Genomic DNA, 19221 nt, shown 5'->3' on the forward strand with positions numbered 1-19221 from the left:
GGATCTGGAGCAAACTCTCACCAGGAAGCGAGGCGTGTGCAGCCCTGGGTCCCCCACGGGACGGCTCTGCCATCACCATGAAGGACGCAGCCCAATGAGCACTGCAGCTGGAGGTGACACTGAGAAGACACACCTAGTGCCCTTCGGCCCTCTACTTCCCATCTTTGGGAAAGGGGAAGACACCCGCTGCTCCCCAGGCACCGTGGAGTCCTGGCGGTCCACAGACACACTAGTTAGAACCCAAGGGCACTGAATTTTTAAAAGACAGACCCCACCCCCGACTCTGCGAACCCCCCTGGCTGTCTCTGCTGGCAGATGAGGTTTAGGTGCGTGAGAGAAGATAAGCAGAGAGGCCAGCCACTGCCTTGCCATCACGTGATCTTGACCGGTGACTTCTTGTTGGCGCACAGAAGGGACACGTAGGGGACACCGATGAAGGCCCATCTCTCGCTGGGCCAAAACTTGATGACAGGGCCTTGCTCGGGTATCTCGGAGGCAGCATCAAAGTAGGCGAAGCACACACAGCCCAGGTAGGCGGCCAGGCAGATGAGGATGTGCCTGCGATGGAGACGTGGCGGTGTGAGAACTGAGAGAACCCGACGCAAGTAAGACTGTGTGCGGGTTCAGCCCGTTCCTCCCTCCGGCTAACCTGCCTCTCCTGGATGCAAAGACAGGCAGGGGCCTCCTTTAATTAAGAAGGGGTGAGGTTGCCCAACGATCCCTGGAATAGCAGAAGAATGGTAACTCCTGAGCCAACAAAGCCTCTTTCGGAATGTTCTAAAACATTCCAGCTCGATAACAGGAAAAACCTGCAAATGCCTTTGGGGCTCAGCCGAGAAGACCGAGGCCCCAAGGATTTAAGACAGAGGCACTAATATGATATCACTTATATGCAGAATCTTAAACAAACAAACAAAAAGAACTTATTCACAAAACAGAAACAGACTCACAGACTTAGAGAACGGAACTTTTGGTTCCCAGGGAGGAAGAAGGGGGGGGAAGGACAGATGGGGAGTTGGGATTGACATGTAAATAAACTGATTAATGAATTAAACTAAAAAAACAAACTAGGGCTTCCCTGGTGGCACAGTGGTTGAGAGTCTGCCTGCCGATGCAGGGGACACGGGTTCGTGCCCCGGTCTGAGAAGATCCCACATGCCGTGGAGCGGCTGAGCCTGCGCGTCCGGAGCCTGTGCTCCGCAACAGTGAGAGGCCCGCGTACCGCAAAAAAAAAAAAAAAAACAAAATAAATAAAACAGAGGCACTAAGGAAATAACCGATGAGCATGTGGAACTAGTCCCCCCACCCTTCTAGCTTTAATAATCGGCTGTACATATCTGACGCCCTTCATTAGGAATAATTTTATACTGATTCAACTGCTTTTGCACTTTAGTAAGCGAACTCTTTTTTATTACTATTATTAAATTCACTGTGCCTGTAAAAAGTTTTCATATTGATCTTTATCATGCCAGGGACCATTTAAAGGCATGTAATCCTACTTTTGTACCTTATACTGAAACTTAACTCCAGATGAATTAAAGACTTAAAATACATTTAAAGACATAATTAAAGAAAATATTTTTATAAACTTTGGTGGGGAAGGCCTTTCTTAGAATGACACAAAGTTCAGAAACCCTAAAGGGAATGGCTGTGAGAGCCACATGTAATGCACGTCTCTACATTTGAAAAGGCATCGAATAAAGATGGCTGTAAGAGTACTACCATTCTGCTTAGTTGAGAACAGTGTCATTTAAGGGATGTCACAGTCACACTGTAATGCATACAGAAGGGAGAGGGAAAAAAAAAAACCTAAAGGAAAAGACTGACAGATGTGAGAACATGAAAATTTTAAACCAGTATGGCACACAATATCGTTAACATACTGAAAGATAAATGGGAAACTGGGGGTAAATATTTGCACCATGTGACAAAGAATTAAAATCCCTATCTTACAAAGATATCTTACAAAGATAGTAATTTTACATTTGAAAAGATGCCCAACAAAATACTAATTATTTTAAAAGACATGAAAATAAAAATAAAATCTTTTCAGGTTAACAAAGATTTTTTTAAAGTTACTAATATCCAGTATATGTGAAAGTGTATCTTACACTTTTACTATCTTACAGATTTTAGTAAAAAGTGTTAGTTGATATAATATCTCTGGATTTGGCAACATATTATAATTTAACATAAGGACACAATTCAGGCATATGAACAAATACAGATGTTCATTACCAACTATTTGTAAAAGTGCAAAGTTAGAAATAACCTACATATCCATTAATAGAGAGGTTGGTTAAATGAATTATAAAGCACCCATATTGTGCGGTATTAACTGGACACAAAAACTGTTGAAGATAATATAAATGCACTGGTAAGGAGAGCTATGATCTAGTATTTAGTTTAAACAACAAAAGAAGGACCAATATGCATCATGTATAGAATGATGTTATTTTTGCTTTTAAAAGGAGAATTAGAGAACTATGTATATAAAGCACCTGGAAGGATACACTTCAGGCTGTTAACAATTGTTCTCTCTCTTTGGTGGACAGAATTATGAAAGTCTCCCTTTCTATACTTACCTACTGTTTAAATTTGTTATAATAAATAAATATGTCACTTTACAACTGGGATGAAAAAATGGTTCAACTTTGTTTTTGTTTTTATTTTGAGGCCACACCACACAGCATGTGCGATCTTAGTTCCCCGACCAGGGATCAAAGCTGCGCCCCCTGCAGGGGACGCACGGAGTCTTAACCACTGGACCACAGGGGAAGTCTCAGAAAATGGTTCAACTTTGGGGGGGAAAAAAAAAACAACCTCAGAAAGTACACCAAATTTAGAAACAAATTAAGTTGGAATCCAAGTTATTACAGTCAACTTTTTGAATTTTACTTAAATCACTGTATGATAAGGGAGCTTGGATCGATTAAAAACATACTATATCTTCAGTGAGATCCTATTTACACAGGTGGATACATTTATCAAAATTTACCAGACTACACAGTTAAAATCTGTGCATCTGATTATTCCCAGGAAGAAAACCACTGGATTTCCTCCTCAGCTTTCTGAGTACGGGATTCTGCGTGCTGTTTTGTAGCTTTCTTTTTCTTAACAGTGTATCCTGAGCCTTCTAAACTGTAGATGCTCCAATTCCCCATTACTGAGTTCCTAGACTGGTTTGATGTCACCAGGTGGGTGATCCTGAACAAAGCCAAAGAGACTGTCCCTAGGTGACCTGTGAGGCCCAGGCTGGTCACTCAGGCTCAAAAGGCGTGCTTGGTTCCTATTCAGGACCGTCCTATCCCCACATCACATCTGTCCCAAGCCTTCGCCACCTTCCCCCACCCTGGAGATCTAGCTAGAGCTCAGGTTACGGATTCAAGTTCCAAGCTCCTTTCTGTTTTAATAATGGAACTAGAGGTGAGAGACCACAGACATGAAGCACAGACAATTAGGTCTGTTTGTTCTGGCTAAGCCTGCTCCCTGGCGCTCTTTCTGCTTTTTCTATAGCTTCTGAAACGTCTGACAGTCTACTTGAGGAGAGGAGGCACCCAGGCTCAGCTCTGTCCCCTGTGTACATTTGCGCCCCGCGCAGGGAGAACGGAGTGACAGCGAGGGTAGACCCTGCCTGGTGACCACCCACCCCACCACGAGCGGGGCTCACCACACGCAGTGCAGGTAGGGAAAGTGGAAGGACGACAGCAGCTCACAGAAGGCCCGGTCACTGATCCAGCAGAAGAGGGCGAGGGTCCACCAGAGGCCCGAGAAGAGGCCCAGCTTAAAAACACGCACGTTGTCACACCTGCCCGGGGATGCAGAGAACAGCTCGTGTCAGTCCTGGCTCCTGTTACCTTGCTGGCCACTTCTTCTCTGCTTCCTCTTGCCTCCCTGGCCCCTTGGCACCGGGGTTCCCACCCAACGCCCCGTCACACGTGCTCACGGATGTAAACACCGTATGTACCCTGATGGCTCAAAAAGCCACACTCCTCACCGAGGCCTCTCCTTGACTCCAGACTTAACAAACCACATGTCACATTCTTGACATGTCCACCCGATGCCCAGTGTTGATCTAAAGTTTACACATCCACAACGTACTCCTAAATCCTTCCTTCTGCCCAATGCCCGTCCTTCTCCCAGCCCTCTCAGGAAGAGGTCACTCTGTGCTTTCAGGACCTCAGGCCAAGAATTCTGGAGTCCTTGTTCTCTTTCTCACCCACCCCACATCCAATTCATCAGCCCCTCAATATATATCCAAAATCTGACCTCTTTCCATCACGTCCACCTGGGTCCAAGCCACCATCATCTCCTGCCTGAGTTACAGCCACTGCCTCCATCTAACCCCGCTCCTACAGTCACCTCTCAACACCCTGCCCCAAAGCCTCCGACTGCTTCCCTTCTCCCAGAGGGCAAGCCAAAGTGCTCACGGAGGCCATGGGGCCCCAGTGTGCTGGCTTCTCCTCTGTGCTCCACCCCCGTCCTCCATACTCTGCCCCTCACTGCCTCTGCTCATCAAACCCCCCAGGGACCTCTGCCATTCCTCCAAAATCCTGGGCACATTCCTCCAGGCCTTAGCACTTGCCGTTCCTACCACCTGGAATGCTGTTCCCAGATATACACGCGGCTCGCCACCTCCAAGTCTTTGCTCAGATGTCGCTCAGTGAGCCCTCTTCTGAGCACTGTTCCTAACAATCGCACCACCTGTTTCTACCCCCTAAGTGACCCTCGCGATCACCTTCTTCCCTCCTCTAGTTCTCTCTGTAGCGACTACAGCCCCGCTGACATCCTCCGTGCTTTCCTTATATATTTAAGACCTATCTCCTACCAGCAGGTAAGCTGCTCGCTGCTGCACCTCCAGCCCCTGGGACAGCGCCAGGCACATAGGAGACTCACAGCACTCCTGGACGCACGCTGGAACAAAAGGGTTTCTGAAATAAACCCCAACAGCTCAAAGGAAATTTCAGCTGCCGTTCTCTTTCCTTGTCACCAAATGGCTCGCGAAGTGGGTGACTTCTATTCCTAGGGAGAAATGCCCAGAGGCAGTTGGTGGCTGAGGGTCCTCCGAACCCTCCCTCAGGGTCTCTTTCCCTTAAAGGACTGCTCCCCGGTCAGTCAAGCTCGCTCACTCTCAGGGTCAGCATCGGTTCATATTTGTTGAACGAGTAGACGGTGTCAGAAGCCTGACTTGCTGGGACCTTTCCCAGCTGCCTGACAGAAACGTGAGTAAAAGCGTCAGTGAAAACGGGATGGACAGCAGGCTCAGAGAGACCCGCTCAAAAAACAAACTGAGAAACCCTGTCGGTAGGAGGGCTAAATGCACCACTTGAAAAAATTTTTGAAAGAATTAATAGAGCCCACGACATAAGTAGTGAGTACTTTCCAGTTTAGTGACGAAAACAGAGATGAACAATTTCCATTTTCCCTCTCCTCTTCAGCACACTCGCCTCTGAACGGCTCACCCTTGGACCCGCGGCCCCTCTCACAGAGCCCTGTCCCCTCACTCTGCCCATTTTTCTCCACCCCTGCAGGTCTCAGCTTCAAGGGCACTTTCTCAAATAGACTTTCTCTGACAGCCCAAGTACCATCGAATTCCCCCATCACATTCTGTCCTGGGGCCCTGCCATCTTCCCTCATAACATGCATCACAGGCTGAGATCGTGTATTTGTTTAAGTGTTTGTTAATACCTAGTATCCGCCTAGACTGTAAGATCAATGAGCGCAGGAACTAGGCCTACTCTTTTACTAATGTATATCCAGCATCTAGCAACAGTGCCTGGTCCAGAATAAGCACTTAAAAATAAGGCTTGCTCCATGAACAGATAAAACTGTCCTTCACTTCTTTATTTTAACTGCCTCCTAGTGATCTGATCAGAACATTTTTTTAGATTAAAAAAAAAAACAGTAACAATATTGATTGGGTACCAAATTCTCAGAATCCACACCAGGCACTGTACAAGGCAAAACAAGCAGGCCTGGGCTTCCCTGGTGGCGCAGTGGTTAAGAATCTGCCTGCCAATGCAGGAGACGTGGGTTCGAGCCCGGGTCTGGGAAGATCCCACATGCCGCGGAGCAAGTAAGCTCGTGTGCCACAACTACTGAGCCTGCGCTCGAGGGCCCATGAGCCACAACTACTGAGCCCATGTACCACAACTACGGAAGCCCGCACGCCTAGAGCCCGTGCTCTGCAGCAAGAGAAGCCACCACAATGAGAGGCCCGCACACCACAGCGAAGAGTAGCCCCCGCTCGCGGCAACCAGAGAAAAGCCCGCATGCAGCAATGAAGACCCAACGCAGCCAAAAATAAAATTAAAATTTATAAAAAATAATAATAACAAACAGGCCTCTTGCCATGTTAAAAGGTAAAATGAAAACTAACAAAAACAAGCATCAACAAATAAGCAGACAGTTAGCCTGGTATAACAGGAGCTATGTAAGCTCAATTTAACTAAACCTAGGAAATCTGGCTTAAGGGCCATACCAGCACAGAGAGCTGCAGAGGCAGTGTAGGTGGCAAGAGAGGCTGAAAGGCAGGTGGTCACGGAAGAGGCGGGGCGGGGCTGACACTTGTGAAGCAGGGAGGGAAAACAAAGTCCTGCAGAGTCAGGGACTCAGGGCACCTGGTACTGACCCTTTCTCTGCTTCTAGAGACACAGGTCCTGCTGTACACCACTAACAAGGGCTACGTGAACTTGAGGCTTGCCCAAACCTGCGCTTCATCAGGTTTTATCCCCACTTTTCAGGGCTTATATCACAATGTCAATGTAACGTTAAACGGGAAAAGCAGGACACAAGTCATATATATAAACACATATGTATCAGGACCCTATTTTAGGATAGAAAAACTGAGAGGATGGCTGTCGTTTCTTCTCTTCTTGACCCTTCGTTGTGCTCTCAAGGTTTTCCTTCACAATAAATTCACTCCTATAATCAGAAAAGGTCTATTTCAAAATATTCTCATCACAGCTGCGTCACTTGGTGATGTGACAACACAAATGTCGGTCACTGTCAGGTCATGACCCCCAGACATAAGAAAATTTTGTTTCCTCCTGGTGTGAGAGAAGGTTTAATAAGGACAATGAATGTATGAAAAGACTAGAAACAAGCTCTAGGAATGAGGCTAATGAGAAATGGAAAGCTAAAAAACAGCCCCTCCCCTATCTGTTCTGAGCAGAGGGAGGTGGGATGAGGAACATTTAGCTGAGACATGACAGATCATTGCTGATGACAAGCAGGGAACACTCTGGAAGGACATGACAAGAGCGACAGGGCATCTTCTTGCTGGGGATGTTATCAAAGCAGGCCAACAAGCATCTTCTCTTTCCTCTCCGGGACTTGAGTGGGAAGTGTGACACAGCAGTGTACGGGGTCCTCGTCCCTGCCCACGTGGAGTTACGTCAAGCAGAGGAGACAGACGTCGAGCAAAACAACAGCACGAATACTTTTGAAATTACAACCAAGATGGGGGCCATAAAGGAGAAGTATGGGATGCTCTGAGAGCATATAAATGGTTGAGCCAAAACCTGAAGGATGAGCGGAAATGAACCAAGCAAGAGGGTCAGAAAGAAGGGACAGCATGCACCCAGAACTGGAGCCGGGAGAAGCCAGGCCCCCTTGGGGACACGGAAGGTCAGAATGGCTGGAGGACAGAATGTAAGGGGAGCTTTGTGGGGGAGAGATCCACAGGCAGGGACCACGTGGAGGATTTTGAACTTTAACCTAATTGTGATGCCAACCAATAGAAAAATAATGATGATCAGATGAGATGACTGGGGAAGGAAGAGGAAGCCAGACCTCCGGCTTGAGCAAATGGGTAAATGGTGCTCTAATTTACTGAGGCTGGAAATATTAAGAGAGCCAGAACTGGAAAGGGAGATCAGGAATCTGGGTTTGGATAAGTTGGATTTGAGATGCCTGTGACACGTGGAGTTGGAGAGGTCAGGCAGGCAGCTAGATACACAGTGGTGGAGTAGAAGGAAGGACTGGGTTAGAGCCATTTGCATACGTACAGGAATTAAAGCCATGGAGTAGACGAGAGGTTGTACGGGGAAATACAGTGGGAGAAAAGCAGAGAGGTGAGGGTGTACCTTATGGGGTCCCTACATGGACAGGTGCATAGAAAAGGAGCTTACAAGAGGGGCTTGAGAGGACCTGTCGCAGAGTTGGTAGAAACTCAGGAGGGCGTGGTGTCATAGGAATCATGGGAAAGAATGTTCCAAGGATGAGGGGGTGAATTGTGCAGAGAGCTGAGATTCAGGAGGACAGAAAAATGACCACTGGATGCACAACCAAGAGGGTTTGGGTACTGAAGTGGGGACAGAAGCCAGACTGGAGTGGCTTGAAGACTAAATGAGAGGTGATGGATGGAGACAACTTTTATTTATTTATGTGTGTGTGTGTGTGTGTGTGTGTGGCCACGCCACATGGCTTACAGGATCTTAGTTCCTCGACCAGGGATTGAACCCGGGCCACAGCCGTGAAAGCTCCGACTGCTAACCACTGGACCGGCCAGGGAATTCCCTGGAGACAACTTTTAAATAAGTGTGGCTGCGACAGACAGGGGAGAGAAAGGGTGATGGCTGGAGACAGATGTGACTGAGTCCAGGTTTGGGTGTTAGAGAAGACGGGGGAGACTCAAACACGGCTGCAGGCTAATGGGATGGGTCCTTTGGAGAGGGAGGAATGACACAGTAGACAACTTACAGGGGTAAACTAAGCATAGGAGAAGAGGGAATTATCAAGGGGCAGAAAGGCTGACCCTAGGTGGAAGCGGGGATACTTCCCATGATCTGGCAATCTGCTAATGTCGTGATGAAGACCAATTAGCAGTAGTGAGGACTAGCTTTTTCAGGGCCAAGATTTTAAGTATGGAACAGAAATTATTTCCTCTGTAGTTACTTGCAAAGGTTGGAATATTAAAGAAAGATATGTTTCCCTGCTTAAAGATCACAGTTGTGAAGCAGAATTTAAACCTTAAAATCATCTGCCCTAACCACTTGTCTTTCATTTGCTCTTGTTTAGGTAATATGAATTTAAAAGTTGCCCTTTCCTTAGCTATTTTTTAACAAAATTATAGACTAAAACAGATGATTAGACTCAGGAGTTAAAATGACAACAAGATTGCAATGAATTCTCAAGAAACATAGGGAAGAGCAGAACATTCTATTGACTTCAGGCCTAACAGCAGGCAGCATCACTGGACTGACTGCCACAAATCCATCCAGATGTCTTTATCGGCAATTTATCGGGTTGGCCAAAAAGTGCCTTCAGTTTTTAAGTAAAAATAAAAGACACACTTTTCATGTTCACCAAGAACTTTATTGAACATATTCATCCTTTTGTTCCACTACCTTCTGCCATTTTTCAGGCAACTTCATAATTCCACTTTCGCAAAATGTGTTATCTTTTTGAGCACCTGTTCCGGGTGCCTTTTATAGGCTTCCAGGGAATTGAAATTTTTTCCAGTAAGAGAATTTTGTAAAGACCAAAATAGATGGAAATTTAAATAGACATTTCTCCAAAGAAAACATACAGATGGCCAAAAAGCACATGAAAAGATGTTCAACATCACTAATTATAAAAAAAAATGCAAATCAGAACTACAGTGTGGTATCACCTGACAGCAGTCAGAATGGCCATCATCAAAAAGTCTACAAACAATAAATGCTGGAGAGGGTGTGGAGAAAAGGGAACACTCTTGCACTCTTGGTGGGAATGTAAATTGATAGAGCCACTATGGAGAACAGTATGGAGGTTCCTCACAAAACTAAAATTAGAACTACCATGTGACCCAGCAATCCCACTACTGGGCATATACCCTGAGAAAACCATAATTCAAAAAGAGTCATGTACCACAATGTTCACTGCAGCTCTATTTACAATAGCCAGTACATGGAAGCAACCTAAGTGCCCATCGACAGAGGAATGGATAAAGACGATGTGGCATATATATACAATGGAATATTACTCAGCCAAAACTTTTAATCTTTTTGAGCAAAGAACTGTTCCAGATGCCTTTTACAGTCTTCCAGGGAAATGAAAATTCTTCTGTTAGGAGAAGTTTGTGAAGACCGAAATAAATGGAAATCCGAAGGTGCAACGTCTGGTGAATACGATGGATGAATCAGAACTTCCCAGACAAGCTGTAACAGTTTTTGCCTGGTCATCAAAGAAACACACGGTCTTGCGTTATCCTGATGGAAGATTATGCGTTTTCCGTTGACTAATTCCGGATGCTTTTCGCCGAGTGCTGCTTTCAGTTAGTCTAACTGGGAGCAGTATCTGTTGGAATTAATCGTTTGGTTTTCCAGAAGGAGCTCATAATACGGGACTCCCTTCCAATCCCACCATATACACAACATCACCTTCTTTGGATGAAGGTGTGGTTGGTCGTGGCTCATTTCGCTTGCCCCACGATCTCTTCCATTCCACATTATTGTACAGCATCCACTGTTCACTGCCCGTCACAATTGTTTTAAAAATGGAAGGTTTTCATTACGATTAAGCAGAGAATCGCATGCAGAAATACGGTCAAGAAGGTTTTTCTCGCTTAACTTACGTGGAACCCAAACATCAAAGCCATGAACATAACCAAGCTGGTGCAAATGATTTTCAATGCTTGATTCGGATATTTTGAGTATGTCAGCTGTCTCCCTCATGGTATAACGTTGACTGTTCTCAATTAACGTCTCGATTTGATCACTATCAACTTCACCTGGTGTACCCGACCGGGGAGCACCATCCAGCGAGAAATCTCCAGAACGAAACTTCACAAACCCTTTTAACATGTTCAATCAGTCACAGCACCTTCTCCATACACTGCACAAATCTTTTCTTGCATTTTGGTTGCATTTTTACCTTTCTTGAAATAATAAAGCATAGTCAGCCAAAAATGTTGCTTTTTTTCTTCCATCTTCAATATTAAAATGGCCACAAAAATTCACCAATTTTAATAAGTCTTTTTTTAAATTTATTTTTGGCTGCATTGGGTCTTGGCTGCTGTGCACAGGCTTTCTCTAGTTACGGCATGCGGGGAATACTCTTCGTTGCAGTACATGGGCTTCTCATTGTGGTGGCTTCTCTTGTTGCAGAGCACGGGATCTAGGCGCACGGGCTTCAGTAGTTGTGGCTCACGGGCTCTAGAGCGCAGGCTCAGCAGTTGTGGCACACAGCATCAGTAGTTGTGGCGCACGGGCTTAGCTGCTCCGCAGCATGTGGGATCTTCCCGGACCAGGGCTCAAACCCGCATCCTCTGCGTTGGCAGGTGGATTCTTAACCACTGCGCCACCAGGGAAGTCCCGATAAGTGGTTTTTTTAAATGCACGCTGATATGACAGCTGTCACATACAGTCTAACAAAATTGTTTTGAATGAAGTTAAAGACAACTAAGGACTACTAGAGCCATCTTATGGAAAAAAACGAATGAAACTTTTGGCCAACCCAATAATTGTTTTCCAAAGAGTTTTAAGATCTGTTAGTGTTCTGAAATGGGTCTCTTACTTCCCAGGTCCGTGAAGGCTACTCAAAGCCGACAAGACAAAACAAGACAAGACAGGGCAGAGTCTTTCCACTGCCAGCCAGCAAGTTTAAATACCTCTTCAACCACCTCTGTCCCTGCCTGGTATTGCTGATAATCAAAACAACACACAGAGGCAAAGCAATGGAAGGAAATATATACATGTCTCCACTCAAAACAAAGACTGAGAGAAAGCTTATAACACATTACACAGAGAAACTCTCACTAAGGTAGATAAATATAAGACTTCAATTAAGAGCATCTATGTCCATGACCATGAGTCATGAATTAAAATGGATGTCTACAAGTGAGTGCAGAGAAAAAGAAGCATTTTCAAAGAGTATTACAATAAGGGCAGTGGTTGAGTTGTGTTTTAATTGGGGCTGAATAAGACAGTCATAAACGTACAAGAGCTAAACTAAAATGTTTCTGGATATCAACCTGAACTCTGCACATACAACTTCCCACAAGAAAATGCTTATGCAAACAGCAAAGGCTTTACCTGATAGACTGTAAGAAACTAAGCCTCAGAGAAAGTAGCAGTGCTGCTTTGTATATAGACATTCATTTCTTTTTCCTTCTGTATGTAAATGTGATAGCCTCTCTAGGACTTTGCTTTCCTCCTTATTCTTGTCACATGAGCACATCTATTCTCCTTTCTACAGAATTAACTCTGGGCAGCTTCGTCTAGGCACTCACCAGGTCCCTGAGATGTTTCCTCCTAAGCTAGTTTCGAACCATTGGGAGGCATTGCATACACTGCTCCCCTCTTTCTGAAAATGAGATCATTAACATTTTGAACCAAACCAGGCAACTTGACGCTAATCCAAAAGTCAGGAACTACTCTTTGTGAGGGGTAACTCCTCTTCCACATTCAAGGGCAGTAAAAGAACCAGGAGCTGGTTTGCTCCTACCCCAGGGACAGCCTCAGGGCCAGGCAGGAAGACCCGCACCCACCTCCTTAGCTCAGCAACGAGCAGCGCCGTGCAAGGAACCCCCAGGGTCATCAGAGAGATGTTGTTGATGGCAGGCTTGACAAACGCCAGGCACGTTGTAACTGCAGACAGGACACAGACCACCGCCTTGAACCTGCCCCTACATGGGTGAAAGCAAACCAAATCCATTAGCAAAGGAGGTCGTGTTGGTTTGTTGAATGCTGGCAAAGTACGGGCACTGCTGATGGGAATGCAAGCTCAAAAGACATTCCGCACTGAGTACCAGGAACCTAAAAACCCATTCTCGTGCACTGGCTCAGTTATGCTAGGAATTTATCCTCAGGAAACAATAAGGAATTTTCAAAATATTTAGCCATGAAAATGGTAAAATTAAAATCAACCTAAATCCCTAAGGGTGAGATATGAATACTTGATTTTTTTTTTAGTGGCATTTCTCTGTATGTTTTTTTCAGATGTTTTACAGCATGATTGGGCAAACTCTCTCTGTAAAGGGTCAGACAGTAAATATTTTAGGTTTTGCAGGTCACAGGGTCTCTGCCTCAGCTACTCAACTCTGCCACTGTGGACAGCAAGTAAGCAAATGGGCGTGGCTATGCACCAATAAAACTTGATTTGCAAAAACAGGCAGGGGGCCCATCTGGCCGAAGAACATAGTCTGCCAACCCCTGTTCTACAAGGTGAACATGTATGACCTTTATCAGAAAAACAGAGACCATTTACAAACCATAAAACTTCCTAGATTAAAAGAAAAAAATGCCCTATGTGTATGCCCTAGCACACAAAAGTCTAAAATTCTAGTGTTTATATTTACTGACAATCCAGTCTTGTATGCATTGGAATTTTGTGTTAGGTTTTCGACATCACAAATCTTAGAAAAATAATCCATACCATCCTTATACCCTTCAGTGAAGGTGCTTTCGGTAGCAAGATCTAGAAGTGGCGACGTGACCCTGGCCATGCTCCTTCTTCCCTCCCTGGGACTCCGTTTCCTTATCTACAAATTTCCTGTCTAGTCTGGACTAGATGATCTCAAAGGCCATAGCCATGACTGAAATTTAGGGGCACATGATTTTCCTGAAGTTTCTGTTATTCCTCATTAGCACAATTTATTTTGGCCAAGAGTCCTGGAAAGGGTCACAGTTAGGAAGCTAATCTGAATGAAATTCCATTATAAAGAAATCAAAGTGCATTGAAACCTTCAAAATACAAATGGATCAGGGCTTCCCTGGTGGCGCAGTGGTTGAGAGTCCGCCTGCCGATGCAGGGGACACGGGTTCGTGCCCCGGTCCGGGAAGATCCCACATGCCGCGGAGCGGCTGGGCCCGTGAGCCATGGCCGCTGAGCCTGCGCGTCCGGAGCCTGTGCTCCGCAACGGGAGAGGCCACAACAGTGAGAGGCCCACGTACCGGAAAAACAAACAAACAAAAAAAACAAATGGATCTCTTAAAAAGGAACACCACTTATCATCAAGGCACAGGAAATCATTGATCAAGCTGCCAACATTCTGACTGGAATGAACAGGAATTGCAGCCCTGAACTTCAACCAGAGGGAAAATATATGTATATGGGAAAGGATCCAGACAGCAAATCCTCAGAAGAACCATGTTCTTTTCCTGGCCTTGCCGGCATCCTTCAGCTACCGGATAAAAGTCTGCGACTCAGCCTGAGGACGGCAGCGTGACAGGCCCCAGCCCCAAGCATGCGCATGGCCCTTGGGGACCCACGGTAACTCTGTTACTGGGTTTGAGGTTCTGTGACACGTCAAGGCTTTTTTGCCTTTTAGACCGCATAAACACATAATCAGATACTTCCAAATTGCATCATCTCTCTGTATCCAATGGTTTAGGACTCAGGCACAGGACACGGAGAGCAACGTGAGACCCACTATGTTCACATTCTGCCTCCATCACTTAGCAGTGCTGGGGTCTTTGGCAAGTCACTAAAACTCCCCAGGCTTCAGGTGTTCCGTATGGAAATCAAGACACTGGCCCCATGGTGTTCATACAAGCATTAAAGCACTCAATACAGAGCCTGGTACATGGTGTGTGCTAATAAAATCCATTATTTCTGTTATCATGACCATCCTTTGAGAAGAAATGTTATTTTACATAACATCATTGTTGATAATATCACACGCAGGGAAAAGCAATCAGCAAAGGCTCTATATAGTTCTGCCGAAGAGTTCAAAGGCCACAAGCTTGACGAAGCATGCTTTTTCTAAGGGGAACGTGGGCAGACACTTCCCTACCACTCCCCAGAGGGTGTGGAGGAATGCACTTCTGGAACGCAGCTTAACCAATGAGGACATCGTGTGAATGCACGATTCTGCAACCAGCAGAAGTCAACAGAGGTCACCAGCCGACCCCACAGTCACCAGAGGCCCTGGGGACAGAGAGAGCTAGAAATAACTGGGAAGCAAGGGGTCCCCATCGGGTGTTTTCTAAACAACCCTTACTGTGGCCCCTGTTCCTGTTTTCAACTTTCCAGCCCATTATGGGCTCAAACTGAACACGAGGTCAGGGAACCCTTAGCACCCCTTCTTCCTGTATTCCCCAAACCAAAATCTAGCAACCAAATACCATCATCACAATGTTACTATAATAATGCCGTTACTGTTCTTATCATTAGCTACCCTTTAAAGCAATGGTTTTCAGCCCTATCAGGCCCTGAGCTCCTTTTTTATATCAAATGTTTGGTAATGCCCCCTTTACTCTTCTGAAGTGAAATGGAATTTATGGATGATAAAACCTCCCATCACTGGGGCCACCAAAAACATGTCCTTAAACTTCCCAGATGGCCTGCATGGGATAGAAATGTCCCTGGGTAAGATCCACTGCTTTAAACTCCCCTTTAAGACTAAAATATAACCTATTTAGAACAAGCCCCTGATACTCACAGGACGCCAGCATTTGGTCCTGGAAGGTCCACCCCCGTCATTTTCTAAGGAACTGATACAGCCCAGAGAGTCTGAGATGGAGGCCCCAGGTTATCCAGGCAGAGAGAGAGCAGGACAGGGAAACCTTGCTATTCAGGATTCAAAAAATGAACTGGATCGTAAAGTGAGGGCTGACCCTACATTCTGTAGACACATCATCATAAAAACCAAGATAAATTCTTTAGAAAATGGATACAATTAGCCTACAAAAGGTCTTTTTCTCAAAACAAAAATGTCCTTTTTTTTTTTTTTTGCGGTACGCAGGCCTCTCACTGTTGTGGCCTCTCCCGTTGCGGAGCACAGGCTCCGGACGCACAGGCTCAGTGGCCATGGCTCACGGGCCCAGCCGCTCCGTGGCATGTGGGATCTTCCCGGACCAGGGCACGAACCCGCGTCCCCTGCATCAGCAGGCGGACTCTCAACCACTGCACCACCAGGGAAGCCCCAAATTATTAATAACCATCAACAGCTGAGTGTATATCCTGACAATTCTTCAGACATTCCAGGCAAGATGAAAGACAGCCCTTTTTTAAAAAATCCCACCAATTACTTCTATTTACATATGAACTTTGATAATTTCCCTGCTGTTCTAGATATCTTTATCTTCAAAACTCTTACCTGTATTAGCCATTCATAAAAACTTCTAGCATTTAGTCTTTACTCTGTAAGAGACACTGTATTATACACTTGATATGATTTTCCCGTATATTTCTAACCCCTAAGGTAGATTCTTTTACTATCTGCACGTTACAGATGAACAAAATGAGGCATCAGAGCTCAAAAAAAAAACAAACTGGATTGTTATTGAAATCCGTATTTGTCTGATCCAAAGTCACTTAGCCAACACATTCTCTCCTCTCTTCTCTAGAAATCTCACACTGGAACCACTCCTAATAGGTTTTTAGAAACATTCCAGCAAAGTATAGATCACTGAAAAAAAAAAGGGGGTGGGGGGCTGAGGGGAGACAAATGTTAACTATTGTGTAAGTTCAGGCAGTTAAAACACACACTCCCCAGTCTCCAGAATTCCTGGTTTTGACCCGAAATCTTTGGTCTGGCCTGCCATTCCACTGTAGAGCTGCCACCTGTCCCCGCATCATGGGTAGTGAAGCCCACGCAGAGGGGTTTGGGCTTCTGGCCTTCTTGCTCTCCCCACCACTGGCAAATTGAAGGCCAACAAATAGAGCTGAAATCCTGATTTACAGTGAGCTATAACATGCACCTTTTCTTTCTTTGCTCTTTAAAATTAGCACTGTTCATTCTCTCCTTCAATTGGTATGCATATCTCAGAAATGCTGGGCAGAAATTTCCACGTGCCATTGGTAATAACGAAAGCTAACTTGAAGCACTGACCATGTCCTTAGTACTCTACAGAGTACTCTGCAGGATCTTCTCACAAGAACCCTGAGGTGAACAACATGAGTCACCTAACTCTACAGATGAGGAAACAGAAAGTTGAAGAGTCAAGACAAGTTATACAGTTTGTAAGCAGGGAAGCCAGCAACCAAACCCAGGTGGGTCTCCAAAGCCAAGGATATAGACATATAGGGTGCTCAGTGCCTCCAAAGGACTCTCCCCAAACTGAAGGCAGAGAGTTCACATCTTCAGCAGAGAAAGACTGCAGAGTGCTGGGGATGGAAGAGTCCCGGGTGGTCAGAGACGTCCCTGCCTCAAAATGTGTTTCATTATTAAAGTCGGTAAGTTTTCATTACTACAGCATTGCCCCATTTTCTTTTCTCCTGCACCCACCAAGAGACAAGAAAAGAAAAAGATTCTCTATTATGAACACATTAAAAACTGTCCAGTGGAATTTCAAACCCAGGCCTCCAGAGCACCACAAACAAACAAAACCCTTATTCCCATTTCGTCAGCTTCTCACTCAGATCCCAGGACTTGAACAATCAGATCTAAGATCAAAACGGTTCCTCAGCTCTCAACCTAATGCACGTGTGCTCAGGGAAAGCATGGAGGTGACTGGTGGGCACCTTCTGAGACCATAGAAAAGGCCAAAAGGTAAGGGGTGTGTCTCTCAGGCAGAGGCAAAAAGTCCCCACCGGCCAAGCCACTTTGTGCCCCTGCCCGAGTGGCATCTACCTCCACCCCTGCCCTCACCCCTGCCCTACCTCCCAAGGCTTTCCGATTACCCCCCAGTCATCCTCCTGAAGCTGAACAAGGAAACAAGACACACAACTGAAACACAGCAGGTTGGCTTAGGCTATTTCCGGTTTCTATTCTGGAGAAGGTCTCAGCACGATGGAGAACATATTTCATCTAAGACCAGGAACACCCTCCTTTTCGCTTCTACTTGTAAACAGCTGCTCTCTCTCTCTCTCTTTTTTTGATAAGTAACCTCTTGAGGATACTTCTATCTGCTCAATGGTTATTTAGAGATAATATTATTTAATTCAAATCCTGCTGCCCAGGATGAAGACTGTACAGCTAATCCATTTAAAGTATGTTTTCTTGGGATTCCCTGGCGGTCCAGTGGTTAGGACTCAGCGCTTTCACTGCTGGGGCCCAGGTTCAATCCCTGGTCAGGGAACTAAGATTCTGCAAGCCATGTGGTGTGGCAAATAAATAAATAAATAAAGTATGTTTTCTCCCTACCTCATTTAATAATGCATTTTTTAGGATTAAAAATTAACATGTGCTCTTTTTAAAAAAAAAATTGTAAAACAGTACAGATTAAAGGTAAAAGTAAAAGTTCTCTCTCCACCCCAATTCCTAAGAATAGCCAATGGTAGTAGCTGCTGTCCTCATGCTCTCAGGCATGTTTATGCATATACAAAGACATATACTCAAAAAGAGGCTTCAAAAAAAGAGGCTTCATTCATTCTAAAATTAGGGTGTTACACACACAGGTTCTACAAGGTGCTTTTTGCAGCCAGCACGTTTCATTGACACTCCTCCACCTCTATCCATACAGAACAGCCTGCGTCTCTAATAGCTGCATTGCTCCTATTCTCCTCCCATTACCAGGAAAACTGTAATGAACTCTTTTATTTTCCTGGTATAGCTCTTCCCTGGGCACACACCGCTTGCTTGATTGAATCCATATTTTTGGATTGTTTATCTATCTATCTCTCTCTATATATATATATTTTAACTAAACAGTGTGTACAGAGAAACATATGAGTAATGAGTTCTGGGAGAATTTCTCATCTTTATGACGCTCTCTTCTGTTACTTCAGATATTAACAAGAGTGCCTCAGAAAGACCTTCTCTGACCAAACTCTAAACCAGCCCCCCAAGTCACCACTACCCCCTTACCAGCTTCACTTTTCATCATAGCACTCTCACACCCTAACATAATATTATTTATGTGTTTGTTTGTTGATTCATAATCTCTCCAACTTCAGTGTAAGCTCATCAAGGGCAGAGACGTTGCTGTTATGTCCTAGCGCCTAGAAAACTTCATAGTAAATAGTTCATGGTAAATAGTAAGTCCAAAAAATATTTACTTGATAAATAACCATATAAGAATAACACAATGGGGCTTCCCTGGTGGCGCAGTGGTTGAGAGTCCGCCTGCCGATGCAGGGGTCCGGGAGGATCCCACGTGCCGCGGAGCGGCTGGGCCCGTGAGCCATGGCCACTGGGCCTGCGCATCCGGAGCCTGTGCTCCACAACGGGAGAGGCCACAACAGTGAGAGGCCCGCGTACAGCAAAAAAAAAAAAAAGGAATAACACAATGGATATTAAAATGCATCCCTTCCTGAAATACTGGATTTCCAGCTTAAAGGGGTGTGTGTGTGTGTGTGTGTGTGTGTGTGTGTAGCTCTCATCAGAAGCAATACTGACACAATTTGAATATT

At 45.3% G+C, this 19221-nt stretch overlaps 1 protein-coding gene across 1 annotated transcript in view; it reads right to left on the bottom strand.

Annotated features, from left to right (window-relative positions):
• Positions 1–371: 371 nt before the first annotated feature.
• ACER2 (alkaline ceramidase 2) overlaps positions 372–19221 on the bottom strand; it is a 28220-nt gene continuing 9370 nt past the window's right edge. Inside the window, exons 4-6 of the mRNA XM_065879477.1 lie at positions 12473–12610; positions 3671–3808; positions 372–558 (exon numbers count right to left, since the gene is read on the bottom strand). Coding sequence (XP_065735549.1) covers positions 372–558; positions 3671–3808; positions 12473–12610 — 463 coding nt within the window. The remainder of the gene's footprint in view (positions 559–3670; positions 3809–12472; positions 12611–19221) is intronic.

The sequence above is a fragment of the Phocoena phocoena genome, chromosome 6 (genome assembly GCF_963924675.1).
Source record: "Phocoena phocoena chromosome 6, mPhoPho1.1, whole genome shotgun sequence".
Taxonomy (NCBI): domain Eukaryota; kingdom Metazoa; phylum Chordata; class Mammalia; order Artiodactyla; family Phocoenidae; genus Phocoena; species Phocoena phocoena.